General features: G+C 28.5%; 1 protein-coding gene and 1 non-coding gene across 4 annotated transcripts in view; both read right to left on the bottom strand.

The window, feature by feature from the left end:
- Positions 1–917: 917 nt before the first annotated feature.
- Positions 918–14596, bottom strand: part of Atg18b (Autophagy-related 18b) — a 31568-nt gene continuing 17889 nt past the window's right edge. The window contains exons 2-6 of one of the 3 annotated variants that reach the window (XM_073967255.1): positions 7258–7994; positions 6683–7195; positions 6335–6619; positions 2530–2575; positions 918–2293 (exon numbers count right to left, since the gene is read on the bottom strand). In XM_073967255.1, the coding sequence (XP_073823356.1) occupies positions 2568–2575; positions 6335–6619; positions 6683–7195; positions 7258–7994 (1543 nt within the window). In that variant the 3' untranslated portion in view covers positions 918–2293; positions 2530–2567. Of the gene's footprint in view, positions 2297–2529; positions 2576–6334; positions 6620–6682; positions 7196–7257; positions 7995–14596 lie in introns of all 3 variants that reach the window. The other 2 variants (XM_073967254.1, XM_073967253.1) reach the window with 2 other exon arrangements.
- Positions 11648–11787, bottom strand: LOC141396001 (U4 spliceosomal RNA). Its single transcript, XR_012411098.1, has one exon. It is a non-coding gene; the product is annotated as a U4 spliceosomal RNA (small nuclear RNA).

Genomic DNA, 14596 nt, shown 5'->3' with positions numbered 1-14596 from the left:
TTTCCATTGGCAACATTCCTCTAAAATGAAACGGTATGGGTGATTTGACACTAAATCAGAAAAGGGTCGAAATTTAAACAAAACAAATTTTTCTTTCTAACATATCCCGTTTTTTAAAGTGAAATTAGATCTACCTACCCTTAAATCAAAGCGGTATCGGTAATTTGCCACTAATTCCGAAAAAGTTCGAAATCTAATCCAAACGAAGTTTTCTCTCTGATATACCCAATTTGATTTGATATGGAGTTTTTTACAGCTCTACATTATAGCTACGAAGTTCTTTTGTTCAGTGACCCTCCATGAAATTCCAAGTAGAATATTTTGTCCATTGACATCTTCCCTCTAAATTAAATCGGTATGGGTGATTTGACACTAATTCGAAATAGGTCGAAATTTAACCAAAATAAAAATTTTCTTACTGATTTACCTAATTTGATATGGATTTTTTACAGTTATACATTATAGCTACAGACTTGTTCTGTTCAGTGACCCTCCACAAAATTTGATGTACAATATTTTTTTCATTGACACCATTCCTTTAAATTGAAGCGTTATGCACGTTTTTGTATTAATTCGGAAGAAGGTCAAAATTTAACCCAAACAAAATTTCTTTCTGCTGTACCCAATTTGATACCGAGTTTTTTACAGTTACACATTATAGCTACGAAGTTCTTTTGTTCAGGGACCCTCCTTAAAATTTCATGTAAAATATTTTTTCCATTGACAACATTACTCCAAATTGAAGAGGTCTGACTTTTTTGGCACTAATTCGGAATTGTTCGAATTTTAACCAAACCAAAATTCTTATTTTTTGATATATCAAATTTGATACATATTTTCAGTTTTTTTTTAAATTTTCCAGTTCTATAATGAAACCTTCCTTTAAAATGTTTAATTAAAACGTCATTAAAAATCTCTTTTGTTCTTTCTCTTTCTTTTGTTTTGTCCTTCATGAGATACATCATATCAGTTTATTGCATTTGTTTACAGTTTGGTTCATTCATACATGTGTTGTTATTATTTTTAAATTTTTAAACTAATTTGGAAATTTATATATTAGCTTCTCTGTTGTGTGTTTTGTTTTACACTTTTGCAATGGTTTTACAATTTTAATCTTAATAAGGTACATTGACATTGATTCCAATGGAAAGAAAAAAACTCCTACAGCTAATTAAATTCAAGAAAAAAATATTGCAATAAAAAATGGAATGATTTGAAAATAGTTTAAGGGGGATTGTCACAAAGTTGGGTGGTTATGGCATGTGGAATGAAAAAGGAAATTTTGGAATATTTTCTTAATTTTTCGGTAGAAAAGAAGGAACAAAAGTGTATCTAATTAACTTTGAGAAAAAGAGAATGATTTGAAAATGATTTATCAAGGGATTGTCACCAATTTGGGTGATTATGAAAGTTTGGAATATTTTCTCATTTCTTCGGGAAAAAAAGAAGAAACAAAAGTGTGTTACAAGTTATTTGGTATACTTATATCATAGCTTTATGGGCTAAAGGCCATATTCTTTTTATTGTTTTTATAAAGGAGAGTTTGTTTTAGTACACAAAATAGTTTTTTTAGTTAGCTCTCTAAAATGTTACTCTTTAAATTATGTTTTTTTTTCTAATTTATTTTTCTTTTATTTTACACTTAAAATATATTTTTTATGTTTATAAATTTAAATAATGTGAAAAATAAGTGATGTTGAGAGTATTTGTTTTTAGATTAATTCCTAAATTGAAACTAATTTGAACTTTATTTGTTAAGAATGTCAACGAGGAGGGAGATAATATATTTGCTAAAAAATCATTAGTTTTTTAAATAAAATAATAAATCTTTGTCTTAAATAAATGCTAAATATACATTAAATTAAGAATACATAAATATACATACATATGTGTATGTTAGTGTGTGTATATAGGAGTGTAAATATATCGTATCGACAATGTTTATTATTAAGTATATATTTTTTTTTTAATTTATGTTTTTATACACTTTTTAAGTTTTTTTGGGGGGCATTCTTTAGTGAATTTTTAATAGTTTTTTTTTCCTTTTAATTTTAACAAATAAGAATAAATAAAAAACAATAGCCATGATTCACATCAATAATTCATAGAGGTCATATTACTAATAGCAGCAATCATTTTAAACGTTGCATTTTAGTGGCTGTGCCTGTTGTTGTTGTTGTTGCTGATTTTTGTCAATCTTTGGCCGCTATGGCTACAGGTGGAAATTGTCGTTCATCATACAATTTAGTAGGTGTGTCAATGGCATCACAAAGTTTTCGAAATTTCGCCGAATCTGCTGAAACATTAATGAATACAAAATTTAGTTTATTTTTTAAGTGCCAAAACCAGAAACCGAAAAAAATGTGAGGTTAGGAAAAAATTTTAGGTTGAATTTGAAATCATTTATGTTAGGAGATGCCGAGTATATATGCTAATGACACAACATATACAAAAAAGAAAATGATAATTTATCGTTGATATAACCATTCATATGGATATTATAGCTATAAGATTCTTCTCTTCACTGACCCTTGATAAAGTGTTGTGTGACTATTTTTCCATTGACATCATTCATCTAAAATTAAGAGGTAAAAACGTTTTGACCATAATTTTTATGCAAATTCGAAACACTATTATATGAAAAAGATTATTTTCGAATTATCCATTTCAATACAGACATTTTCACTGATAAACATAATTCCCATGTATTTCTTTACTACAGCGACCCTTATTTAAATTTGATGTACATTTGCCTTTGAAGTCATTCCTCTCATTCCTCTACAATAAAGCATTTTGGACTTTGGATATTTGTCCCATATTAAAAAAATCAAATTTAAGCAAGCCAATATTGCTTACTAATATTCCCAATTTGTTTCATACATATTTACAGATGTACATTACATATACAGAAGACTCCATATGGAATTTGATGTAGAATATATATGCCTTTGCCACCATACCTCCACAATTAACTATTTTGAATTTCTGGCTTTAATTCGAAAAATAGTCGAATTTTAACCTAACCAAAATTTCTTACTTATATACCCAATTTGTTACTCGTATTTTTACAGTTATGTGCTATAAATACAGTCTTCTTTTGTTCGGTCACCCCCAATAAAATTTGATGGAGAGTGCATCCTCCATTAACAATATCTTCTTTAAATGAAGCATTTTGCCCATTTTGGCACTAATTCAAAAAAGGTTGAAATTTAACATAACCAGAAATTTTTGTTGACTTAACCACTTTTATACTGGAATTTTACCGATATGTACTATAAATACAGTCTTCTTTTGTTCAGTGACCCCCAACGAAATTTGATGGATAGTAGATTCTCCATAACATCATCTTCCTTAAATGAAGCGTTATGCCCATTTTGGCACCAATTCAAAAATGGTATGGTTGAAATTTAACATAACCAGAAATTTTTGTTGACTTAACCACTTTTATACTGGAATTTTACCGATATGTACTATAAATACAGTCTTCTTTTGTTCAGTAATCCCCAATGAAATTTGATGGAGAGTACATTCTCCATTAACACCGTCTTCCTTAAATGAAGCGTTATTCCCATTTTGGCACCAATACAAAAAAGGTTGAAATTTAACATAACCAGAAATTTTTGTTGACTTAACCACTTTTATACTGGAATTTTACCGATATGTACTATAAATACAGTCTTCTTTTGTTCAGTAACCCCCAATGAAATTTGATAGAGAGTACATTCTCCATTAACACCATCTTCCTTAAATGAAGCGTTATGCCCATTTTGGCACTAATTCAAAAAAGGTAGAAATTTAACATGACCAGAAATTTTTGTTGACTTAACCACTTTTATACTGGAATTTTACCGATATGTACTATAAATACAGTCTTCTTTTGTTCAGTAACCCCAAATGAATTTTGATGGAGAATACATTCTCCATTAACACCATCTTCCTTAAATGAAGCGTTATGCCCATTTTGTCACTAATTCAAAAAAGGTTAAAATTTAACATAACCAGAATTTTTTTCTGACTTAACCTATTTTGTGCCGACATTTTTACAGATATATAAAATAAATACAGTCTTCTTTTGTTCAGTAACCTCAGATGAAATTTAATGCAGAACAAATTCCCCATTAGCACAATCTCTCTAAAATGAAGTGTTATGGCAGTTTTGCCACTAATTCAGAAGGAGATCTAAATTTAACCAAAAATATGATTCTTGCGAAAATATCGAATTTAATACTAACAATTTTACCTTTATCTACTATGAAAACAGTCTTATTTTGTGCAGTAACCCCTAATGAAATTTGGTGTAGAACAAATTCCCCATTAACACCATCTTCCTTAAATGAAGCGTTCTGCTCATTTTGGCGCTAAATCGAAAAAGGTAGAAATTTAACATAACCAACAATTTTTGCTAACATATAAAGAAATTTTTTAACCGACATTTACAGTATATACAGCTTTTTGTAATTCTAGAGCCCCCAAAGAAATTTGATGTAGAACATATTGACACAATTCCTCTAAAATGTAGGGGCATGGGTGTTTTGACACTAATTAATGAAAAGGTCGAAAACCAATCGAAACTAAAACTCTTGTTAAAATACCCATTTTGATAATAACTTTTTTACTGGTATGTACTTTAAATAGAGGCTTCTTTTCTTCAGTAACCCCTAATGAAATTTCATGTAGAGCAACTTTGCCATTGACACCATTCCTCTAAAATGAAGGGGTATGGGTGTTTTGACACTAATTCATAAACAAGTCATAAACTAACCAAAACAAGAAGTCTAGTTTAAATACTCAATTTGATAATAACTTTTTTACTGGTATTTACTATAAATAGAGGGTTCCTTTGTTCAGTAACCCCTTAAATTTTAAATTTGATGCAGAAGAATTTCGTTCTTCTAAAATGAAGGATTATGAATGTATTGACATTGATTCAGAAACAAGTCGAAAACTAGCCAAAATAAAAAATCTGGTCAAAATACCTAATTTGATGGTAACATTTTTACTAATGTGAACTAGAAATAGGGGTTTCTTTTGTTCAGTAACCCCCGCTGAAATTTGATATAGAACAAATCCCCCATTGACACCATTTCTCTAAAATGAAGGGGTATGAATGTATTGACACTACTACAGAATCAAGTTGAAAACTAACCAAAACAATAACTTTAAGTTTAAATTCCCAATTTGATATTAACATTTTTAACCGAAATGTACTATAAATAGAGGCTTATTTTGTTCAGTAACCCTTAATGAAATTTGATGTAGAACAACTTTGCCATTAACACAATTTCTTTAAGATAAAGCGGTATGGGTGTATTGACACTAATTCAGAACCAAGTCAAAAACTAACCAAAACAAGAATTTTAGATAATATACCCAATTTGTATTGACATCTTTATAAATATATACCTACGGAGTTATTTTGTTCAGTAACCCGCCCTGAAATTTGATGTAGAACAAATTCTCTGTTGGCACCATCCATCAAAAAAGAAGCGTTATGGCGTTTTTAGAAAGAAATACCCAAATTGTTACTAACATTTTTACAGATATGTACTACACCTAAAGTCTTCTTTTGTTCAGTACCCCCACTGAAATATGATATAGAACGATTTCTCCGTTTACACCATCGCCCTAAAATTAAGCGGTATGACCGTTTTAGCAATAATTCGTAAGATGTCTAAATATAGCCAAACCAATAACTCCTCCTAATAAAACCCAATTTCTTAGCGAAATTTTTACAGATATATAATAAGGCTTAGAGACTTTTTTGGTCAGTAACCCCCATTGAAATTTGACACCATTCCTCTAAAATAAAGGGGTATGAGCGTTTTGACTCTAATTCGTAAAAATATATAAATTTAACCAAATCAAAAGTACTACAAGTTATACTCAATTTAATACTTGAATACTTCACTTGAGAGTGTTGGTGTTAAAGGGAAATTGTTCTACGGGGAATTTCACTGGGTAGTCACCGACCAAAATAAATCTCTGGCAACAAATAAATCTAAAGAAAATATCGAAATACATATATCGAAATGAAAACAAAATTGTTAGACAATTTCAAAAAGTATTTTCCCAATGGAGCGAAGTTGTCTAATTCTTTTTAGGGGGAGGTGTCAAAGAGAAATTTGTTCAGGTTCAAATTCCATTAAGGGTTTTTGAACAAATTAAATCTCTATATATGACACCCAACATTTTATCAATGCATAAAAACTACACTGTCATCGAAAAAAATCTTGGCAAGCAGAGACTTGAATGAACCATGACATCCTATTAAAACCATGACAACTACCAAAATTTTTAAACATAAACCAAAAAATATTACACTAGGCCATAATACCTGTAAGAGTATTCAGCCCGGCTTCGGTACCCTTTAATATGCTGGCATATGAATTATCTGTTGATGGATCAGGATTTTCAATTATCACACTAACACTGCTCATAGAGCTTGATTTGCTGTGCGGTGATGATGATGCTGAATCCTTGTTGGAATGTGGTGAAGAAGAGTCTGCGGCAGCAGTGGTAACAGCATCCGCTGAGAATCCCGAAGAGGGATTACTTGTTGGCGTTGAAGGTAGATTTCCTGAAAAGGAAATTTTATCCATGCTATCAGAGAGATTGAGTTCTGAAAAACGAATGAAAATATTAAATTCAAAATTACAAAATTAAAAATATTATTCCAACTCACCTATCACACCTTCCAAAGTGTAACGCAAATCATGAACATGCAGCAATTTACAGGGACCACCCTTTTCACTATTGAAGTCGTGGATATACAAGAAACCGTCTTCACAGGCCAGCAGGAGACGCAACTCTTTTTGTATGCGTGCCAAGCCGCAGACATGTTTCAGCCCAGGTTGGCCCAATACAGCTGTGGCAAATGCACGATCTTGACTCAGAACATCACCAATTTGTGAGGGTATTAAATATGAAGACATTGCCTTGGATAGATAACCACTCATGGACCATGAATTGGAAGAATTCGAAGTGGTAGAGGCGGTTGTGGTGACGGCGGCATTCGTTACTGTTGATGTGCTGCTAGTGGTTGAAGTAGAGGCAGGTTGTTGTTGATTAGTTGTTGATGGTGTCGTAGTAGAGGATGTTTCAGTATTTGTACTTGATGCCGAGGAAGTAGAGGTAGTACCAGTGCTAGATGTTGATGTGTTAGTTGGAGCTGAGTTGGAGGATTTTTTAGAGTCGTCTGCAAATTGAAAAAATAAGTTTATTAATTTTTTATGGCGGATGAATGGCTGGGATACTCACCAATTGATGCCTTACGCTCTGCAGCCTCCACAGCTTTTGTGTCAATCTTAAAAATGTGCACAGTCTCGGTATTCGATGAGGCACACAAAAAGTCTCCCGTTGTGGAAAACACCAACGAAGCAATGCGTACACAACGCTTCACACCACGTCTAAATTCCTGCACTTTTTGTCCATTCTTAACACAAAATACACGTATCACAGTTCCACGTTCTGAGGCGGTGGCCAATAGAGTTCCACTAGGTGAAAATGCCAGGGCAGAGAGTGCAGTATCATGAGCCTTAATAGTTAGACCAGTTTTCAGTTTATTGGCATTGAAAATTCTCAGCTCACCACTTGTGGTACAAATGGGAAATGCTAAATGTGAATTCAACGAGAGGGAGCACAGCCCCAACTCATTGGGAGCAATATTTTCAATGGAATGGAGGATTTTCATATCACGTATATCATGAATGTGTATAGATTCGGCCAAACATACAACCAAACGGTAACGATTCATTCTCACACAAAGGATATCCGAAGGATATACACAATTGCAGATATCCTGTTTCTTTTTGAAATGTAACATTTTCAAACAATTCGGCTTTTGATGAGTGACCAGCACTACTAGTGAACTGTTAAAAAGTCGCTCCACAATCCGTATCTGTTCCGTGTTTTCTTTGGCGAAAATTTCATCAATTTTGTCGCTGGCATTGATCGTGTACAGGCGAAATCCATCCGTGCTCAAAACCGATATAGAGCTGCAATGAGAGAGAAGAGAGAGAAGGTAAAATTAGTAATTTGTTTCCAATAAACGTGGATTTTTAAGATTATTTTTCCAAAAAAACGTGGTTCCTAAGAATATTTCTTCAAAAAATATTTTTCACAGTGATCGTGGATCTTTTAAAAATATTTTTCACAGTGATCGTGGATCTTTTAAAAATATTTTTCCTAATATACGTGGATTTTTTAAAAATAAAAAAAAAAAACATTGTTCCACAACATCCCATACGGGACAAGGGAGACTTCTCTCATATCAATGAGTGCACCCCGATTCATATTTAGCTCAATGATATGGGACTGTTTACTGTTTATCGCCGAGTTCGAACGGCTTGTCTTTAGACACCACTTGTGGAGAAGTTTTTCAAGGCTGAAGTACTCATGAAATGTCGCCAACATTACTGAGGGGTATTTTGCCACCGTTGAAAAATGTTTGATGTTGTCTGTCCGGGGAATCGAACACCCGACCTTCTGCGTGCAAGGCGGGCGTGCATACCATTTAAAAATATTTTTCCTAATAAACGTGGATTTTTTTAGAAATATTTTTTTCTAATAAACGTGGATTTTTTTAAAAATATTTTTCCTAATAAACGTGTATTTTTTTAAAAATATTTTTCCTATTAAACGTGTATTTTTTTAAAAATATTTTTCCTAATAAACGTGTATTTTTTTATTTGGAACTTTAAAGACATTTTTTCAATATTTGGAATTTTTAAAAAATTTTATTCCTAATAAACGTTTTTTTTTAAAAATATTTTCCTAATAAACGTGGATTTTTTTAAAAATATTTTCCTAAAAAACGTGGAATATTTTAAAAATATTTTCCTAATAAACGTGAATTTTTTTAAAAATATTTTCCTAATAAACGTGGAATATTTTAAAAATATTTTCCTATTAAACGTGGAATATTTTAAAAAATTATTCCAATATTTGGAACTTTAAAGACATTTTCCAATATTTGGAATTTTTAAAAAATATTTTTCCTTCATTTAGAATTTTTAAAAATATATTTCCAATATTTGGACTTTTTTTACTTTTCCAATATTTGGCATTTTTTAAAACTTTTTTTCCAATATTTGGAACTTTAACAACATTTGTCCAATATTTGAAATTTTTAAACAATATTTTTCCAATATTTAGAATTTTTAAAAAATATCTTTCCAATATTTAGAACTTTTAAAAATATGTTTACAATATTTAGAGAATTTTAAAAATATTTTTCCAATATTTTATTTTTTTTAATATTTTTCCCATATATGGAATTTTTAAACATTTTTCCAATCCAATATTTAGAATTTTTAAAAATAATTTTCCAATATTTGGACTTCTTAAAAACATTTTTCTATCATTAGAGAATTTTTAAATTTTTATTTTTTAAATATTTTTCCAATATTTGTAATTTTTAAAAACATTTTTCCAATATTTAGAATTTTAAAAAATATTTTTCCAATATTTTATTTTTCCCTTATTTGGAATTTTTAAAACATTTTTCCAAACCAATATTTAGATTTTTTTTAAAAATAATTTTCCAATATTTGAACTTTTTAAAAAATATTCTTCAAATAATTAGAATTTTTTGGAATTTGTATTTTTTTTAATTTTTAGAAATATTTTTCCAATATTTAGAGAATTTATTAAAATATTTTTCCAAATATTTAGAGAATTTTTTAAAATATTTGTCATATGGATGTTTTATTTTTTTCCAATATTTAAAATTTTTAAATATATTTTTCCAATCTTTAATTTTTTTTCAAAAATATTTTTTATTTTTTAATATTTTTTCCAAAATTTGGAATTTTTTAAAAAAAATTTTTAGAAAATTTTAAATAATATTTTTCCAATTTTTAGAGGATTTTTTAAAGACATTTTTTTCAATATTGAGACTTCTTAAAAAAACTTTTCCAATATTTGGAATTTTTTAAAAAAAAAATTTCCAATGTTTGGAATTTTTAAAAATATTTTTTCAATCTTTAGAGAAGAAGTTTTAAAAATATTTCTCCAATATTTAGAGAATTTTTAAAAATATTTACCCAATATTTGGAATTTAAAAAAATAGTATTGTTAAACATGTTTGTCCAATCTTTAGATAATTTTTAAAAAATGTTTCCAATATTTGGTTGTTTTTAAAAAAATTTATCCAATATTTGGAATTTTTAAAAAACATATTTTTTAATACTTAGAATAGTTAAAAAATGTTTTTCCAATCTTTAAATGATTTTTAAAAATATTCTTCCAATATTTGGATGTTTTTAAAAATATTTTCATAATATTTGGAATTTTTAAAAATATTTTTGAATGTTTAGAGAATTTTTAAAAATATTTTTCATTATATAAGTTTTTTTAATTTTTAAAAATATTTTTTAATATTTGGAATTTTTTTTCTTTAGAGAATTTTCAAAAATATTTTCTAATATTTTAACAATATTTTTAAAGTATTTTTTTTAATATTTTTCCAATATTTGGAATTTTTAAAAATATTTATCCAATATTTGGAATTTTTAGGAAAGATTTTTTTCAATACTTAGGGCCATTATTACATTTGTTCTTTTACTATCTGATGGATTTGAAAACGCAAAATAAACCAATTTGGAGGCATTAAAAATATAATTTTTACATTGAAAGTTAATTCCAAGAAGATCCTCCTTGAAATGCAATCATCACTTTTAACTTTAAATTAACCGAAATGCTATAAATCTGTTCGGTAAATCCAAACTATAACAAAAGAATACTTATAATAATGGGGGTATGAATAGTTAAAAAATATTTTTCCAATCCAATCCAAAAAATTTTCCAATATTTGAATGTTTTTAAAAATATTTTTCCAATATTTGGAATTTTTAAAAATATTTTTTTCCTAATCTTTAAAATTTTTTCAATATTTGGAATTTTTTAAAAAAATTTTCCCATATTTTAAATTATTAAAAATATTTTTTTAATCTTTAGAGAATTTTTAAATTTTTATTTTTTAAATATTTTTCCAAAATATGGAATTTTTAAAAAAAAAAAACATTTTTTCAATACTTAGAATAGTTAAAAAATATTTTTTCCAATCTTGAGATAATTTTTAAAAATATTTTGGCAAAAGCCAGGATTTAGAAAAATTTTAAAATATTTTTTCCAATAGTTGAGAATATTTAAAGAATTTTTCCAATATTTTGAATTTTTAAAAATATGTTTTCAATATTTGGAATCTTTATAAAACATGTTGCCAAGATTTTTTTAATATCTTTCCTGTCGAGATAGAGATATTTTCCCAATATTTAGAGAATTTTTAAAAATATTTTTCCAATATTTGGATGTTTTTAAAAATATTTTTCCAACCTTTAAATTTTTTAAATATTTTTCCAATATTTGGAATTTTTATAAATATTTTTCGAATCTTTAGATAATTTTGAATTTTTAAAAATATTTTTTCTATCTTTAGAGTTTTTTTTTAAATATTTTTCCAATATTTAGAGAATTTTTAAAAATATTTGGATCTTTTAAATATTTTTTCCAAATATTTGGAATTTTTTAAAATATTTTTTCAATATTTGGAGTTTCTAAAAATATTTCCCCCATGAACGTGGATTTTTTAGAAAAAAATTCGTACTAGAGACACTTAAATAACTAATCTCAAATTTATTCAATTATAGCCCTCTCGGGCTTGCAAAAATTGCCGTAGTGGACGGTATTTCACGTCCCCATGGCGGGGTATTGGTTAAAGTTTTCAACTAGCAATAATCGCACCTCGGTAGAACCTCATTGGTTACGATATCGCCTCTGCGCAAAGCTAACTTGACACCGCACAAACTGAACATCTTAAGGCACAGGCAATCTAAAGCGAATGAGAATTATGACAGAAGAAAGCAAATTCCAAAAAATACGAAAAAATCAACGACTACATAAAGTGTATGCATCAACATGGTAAACGAGCACTCATCGATATCAGCGGCATAGCAAAGAAGTCGTAATAAGTGTGGAAGAGGGTTGATATGTGCATAACGAAAGCAAGCTAACTAAAAAAACGACCAAGCCAACAACAACAACCAAGCAAACATCACAAAACGTGAGCTCATTCATACCGATACACATCACAGCACACGAAAGTATGTAGAACAACAACAAACAGATGATAAGAGGTAGCAGCAACAAAATAAACAAAAGCAACAACAAGAAACATATGACAAAAGCAATAATCTGAAACAGCTGGTGTGTCTGTGTCATGCCCACAACACGAAAAATGTTGTGTGAATGAAGGGGAAAAAAGAAAAACAAAAAACTAATAATGACAATCAGCTGTTCGGTTGGTGAAAAAAAGAGTATTAATTTATTTGTTGACGGCTCTCAGCAGCATTACATTGCAAAAATCAGTTGGCAAAATCAACAACAAAGATATTGATAGAAGCTATCAGCTTGCTCCAAAGATGGCAAAGCCAATTCCTATTGTTGTTGTACAAATTGATATTGACATTTGCAAAACTACAACAAAACAAAGTAAACCTGATTTTACAGAGAAGTATGTCGTGACATGACAGTGACATCGACTACATCCTTTCTACAACAGAAAATGTGCTCCAAGTCGTTTTTATTTCATTTCGTTTTTATGAAATTCGTCATCCCCAAAATTCGAATAATCGGTTTATGAGGTTTAAAGATAATATAATTAACCCAGATATGCCCATTGTTTGATCGTGATCATTTTAAAAGTATTTTTATATTAGTTTAGAAGCAAATGTGAAATAATAACAGTATGTTTATATGTTTTTTAAAAATTTTTTGAAAAAAGTGGTTTTTGAGGCCACTTTTGGACACAGGGTTTTATCATATAACTGGGAGTTATGGGACACAAAACATTTGACATATAGTCCAAAGACACCTTTTCGGCATCTAGTTAACGTTTTTTCGTAGTAGGCTCCACATCCTGTATGTTTTCGTTATAAAATTACCCAATAATTAATCGGTCATAACGCAAATCATTGTAAAAACTAAGCGATCGGTGGCAACTTCGATGAACTAGACCTCAAAACTCAAAAATAGTAGCTCGAAATAATGGAATCACATAATATCCCAAGAGCTTCACATGTGTACTGAGTATACCACCAAAATAAACGGTACTTTGATAAACATAACATATCAAATTAGCCAGAATTTTGTGTGTCCTATATATAGGACGCTGGGCATATCTGGGTTAAATTCTCAATATTCATGACTTTGATTATCCAGCGTGTAAACCCTTCGGGTGTCAACCCGTACCTATTCAATTTATGACCTTGAACAAACAGTATTCACAAAAGTAAAAAAAAAACTTGGAAGTTCAATGACATTGCATCCAGCTATTTCAAATTGTTGTTGTTTTTAAATAAAAATGACTTAAAAATGCATTTTTGTTGGCGCGATAAGGTAAGCAGCTATTTCGTTCCTAACGACCAACAAAGAAACAATGGGGGCTTTTAAAATTTTAACTAATCACAATTGAAATAGGCAAGGAACCTGTATAATATACTAGGAACATAAGTGGAAGTACTTGATAAGCTCTCCAATAAATTAAAATAAAATTGAATCGTTTAGATTCTGGAATTATGAACAAGTATTGAAACGGCGGGTTATCGCCACGAAGAATAGCTAAAGTCTTTCAAAATAATTAAATTATGGGGGAAATAATCACTCATAGAGACATAGAAGCGAATACCAACAAAATCTGGATTTTTAAAACAATATTTTTTTAAAAATTAACAAGAGGTGGATTTTTTAAAATTTTTTTTTTTCAAAGATTAACAAGACGTGGATTTTTTACAAAAAAGAAAATATAAATAAATAAATAAAGATTAAGAAATCATGTATTTAAAAAAAAAAACAATATTCTTTCAAAGATTAACAAGACGTTGATTTTGTAAAATCATATTTTTTCCAAGATTAACTAGACATGGATTTTTTAAAAAATATTTTTTCAAATATTAATAATATGCGGATTTTTAAAAAAATATATATTTTTGCAAAATTAACAGGTCGTGGATTTTTTAAAAATTATTTTTTCAAAGATTAACAAGACGTGGATTTTTAAAATTTTTTTTTCAAAGATAAACAAGATAGAAAAAATATTTTTTCAAAGATTAACAAGACATGGATTTTTTAAAAAATATTCTTTCAAAGATTAATAAGACGCGGATTTTTAAAAAAATATTTTTTTCAATGATTAACAAAAGGTGGATTTTTAAAAAAATATTTTTTCAATTATTAACAAGACGTGGATTTTTTAAAAAATATTTTCAATGATTGCAAAACGTGGATTTTTTAAAAAATATTTTTTCAAAGATTAACAAAACGTGGATTTTTTAAAAACTATTCTTTCAAAGATTAACAAGACGTGGATTTTTTAAAAAATAGTTTTTCAAAGATTAACAAGAGGTGGATTTTTTAAAAAATATTTTTTCAAAGATTAACAAGACGTGGATTTTTTAAAAAATAGTTTTTCAAAGATTAACAAGACGTGGATTTTTTAAAAAATATTTTTTCAAAGATTTACAAGACGTGGATTTTTTAAAAAATATTTTTTCAAAGATTAACAAGACGTGGATTTTTTAAAAAATATTTTTTCAAAGAT

This window comes from Musca autumnalis, unplaced genomic scaffold (genome assembly GCF_047663935.1).
Source record: "Musca autumnalis isolate F117 unplaced genomic scaffold, ASM4766393v1 scaffold_2, whole genome shotgun sequence".
NCBI lineage: Eukaryota > Metazoa > Arthropoda > Insecta > Diptera > Muscidae > Musca > Musca autumnalis.
Note: the sequence above shows the minus strand (reverse complement) of the source record. Positions and strands in the feature narration are given on the sequence as shown.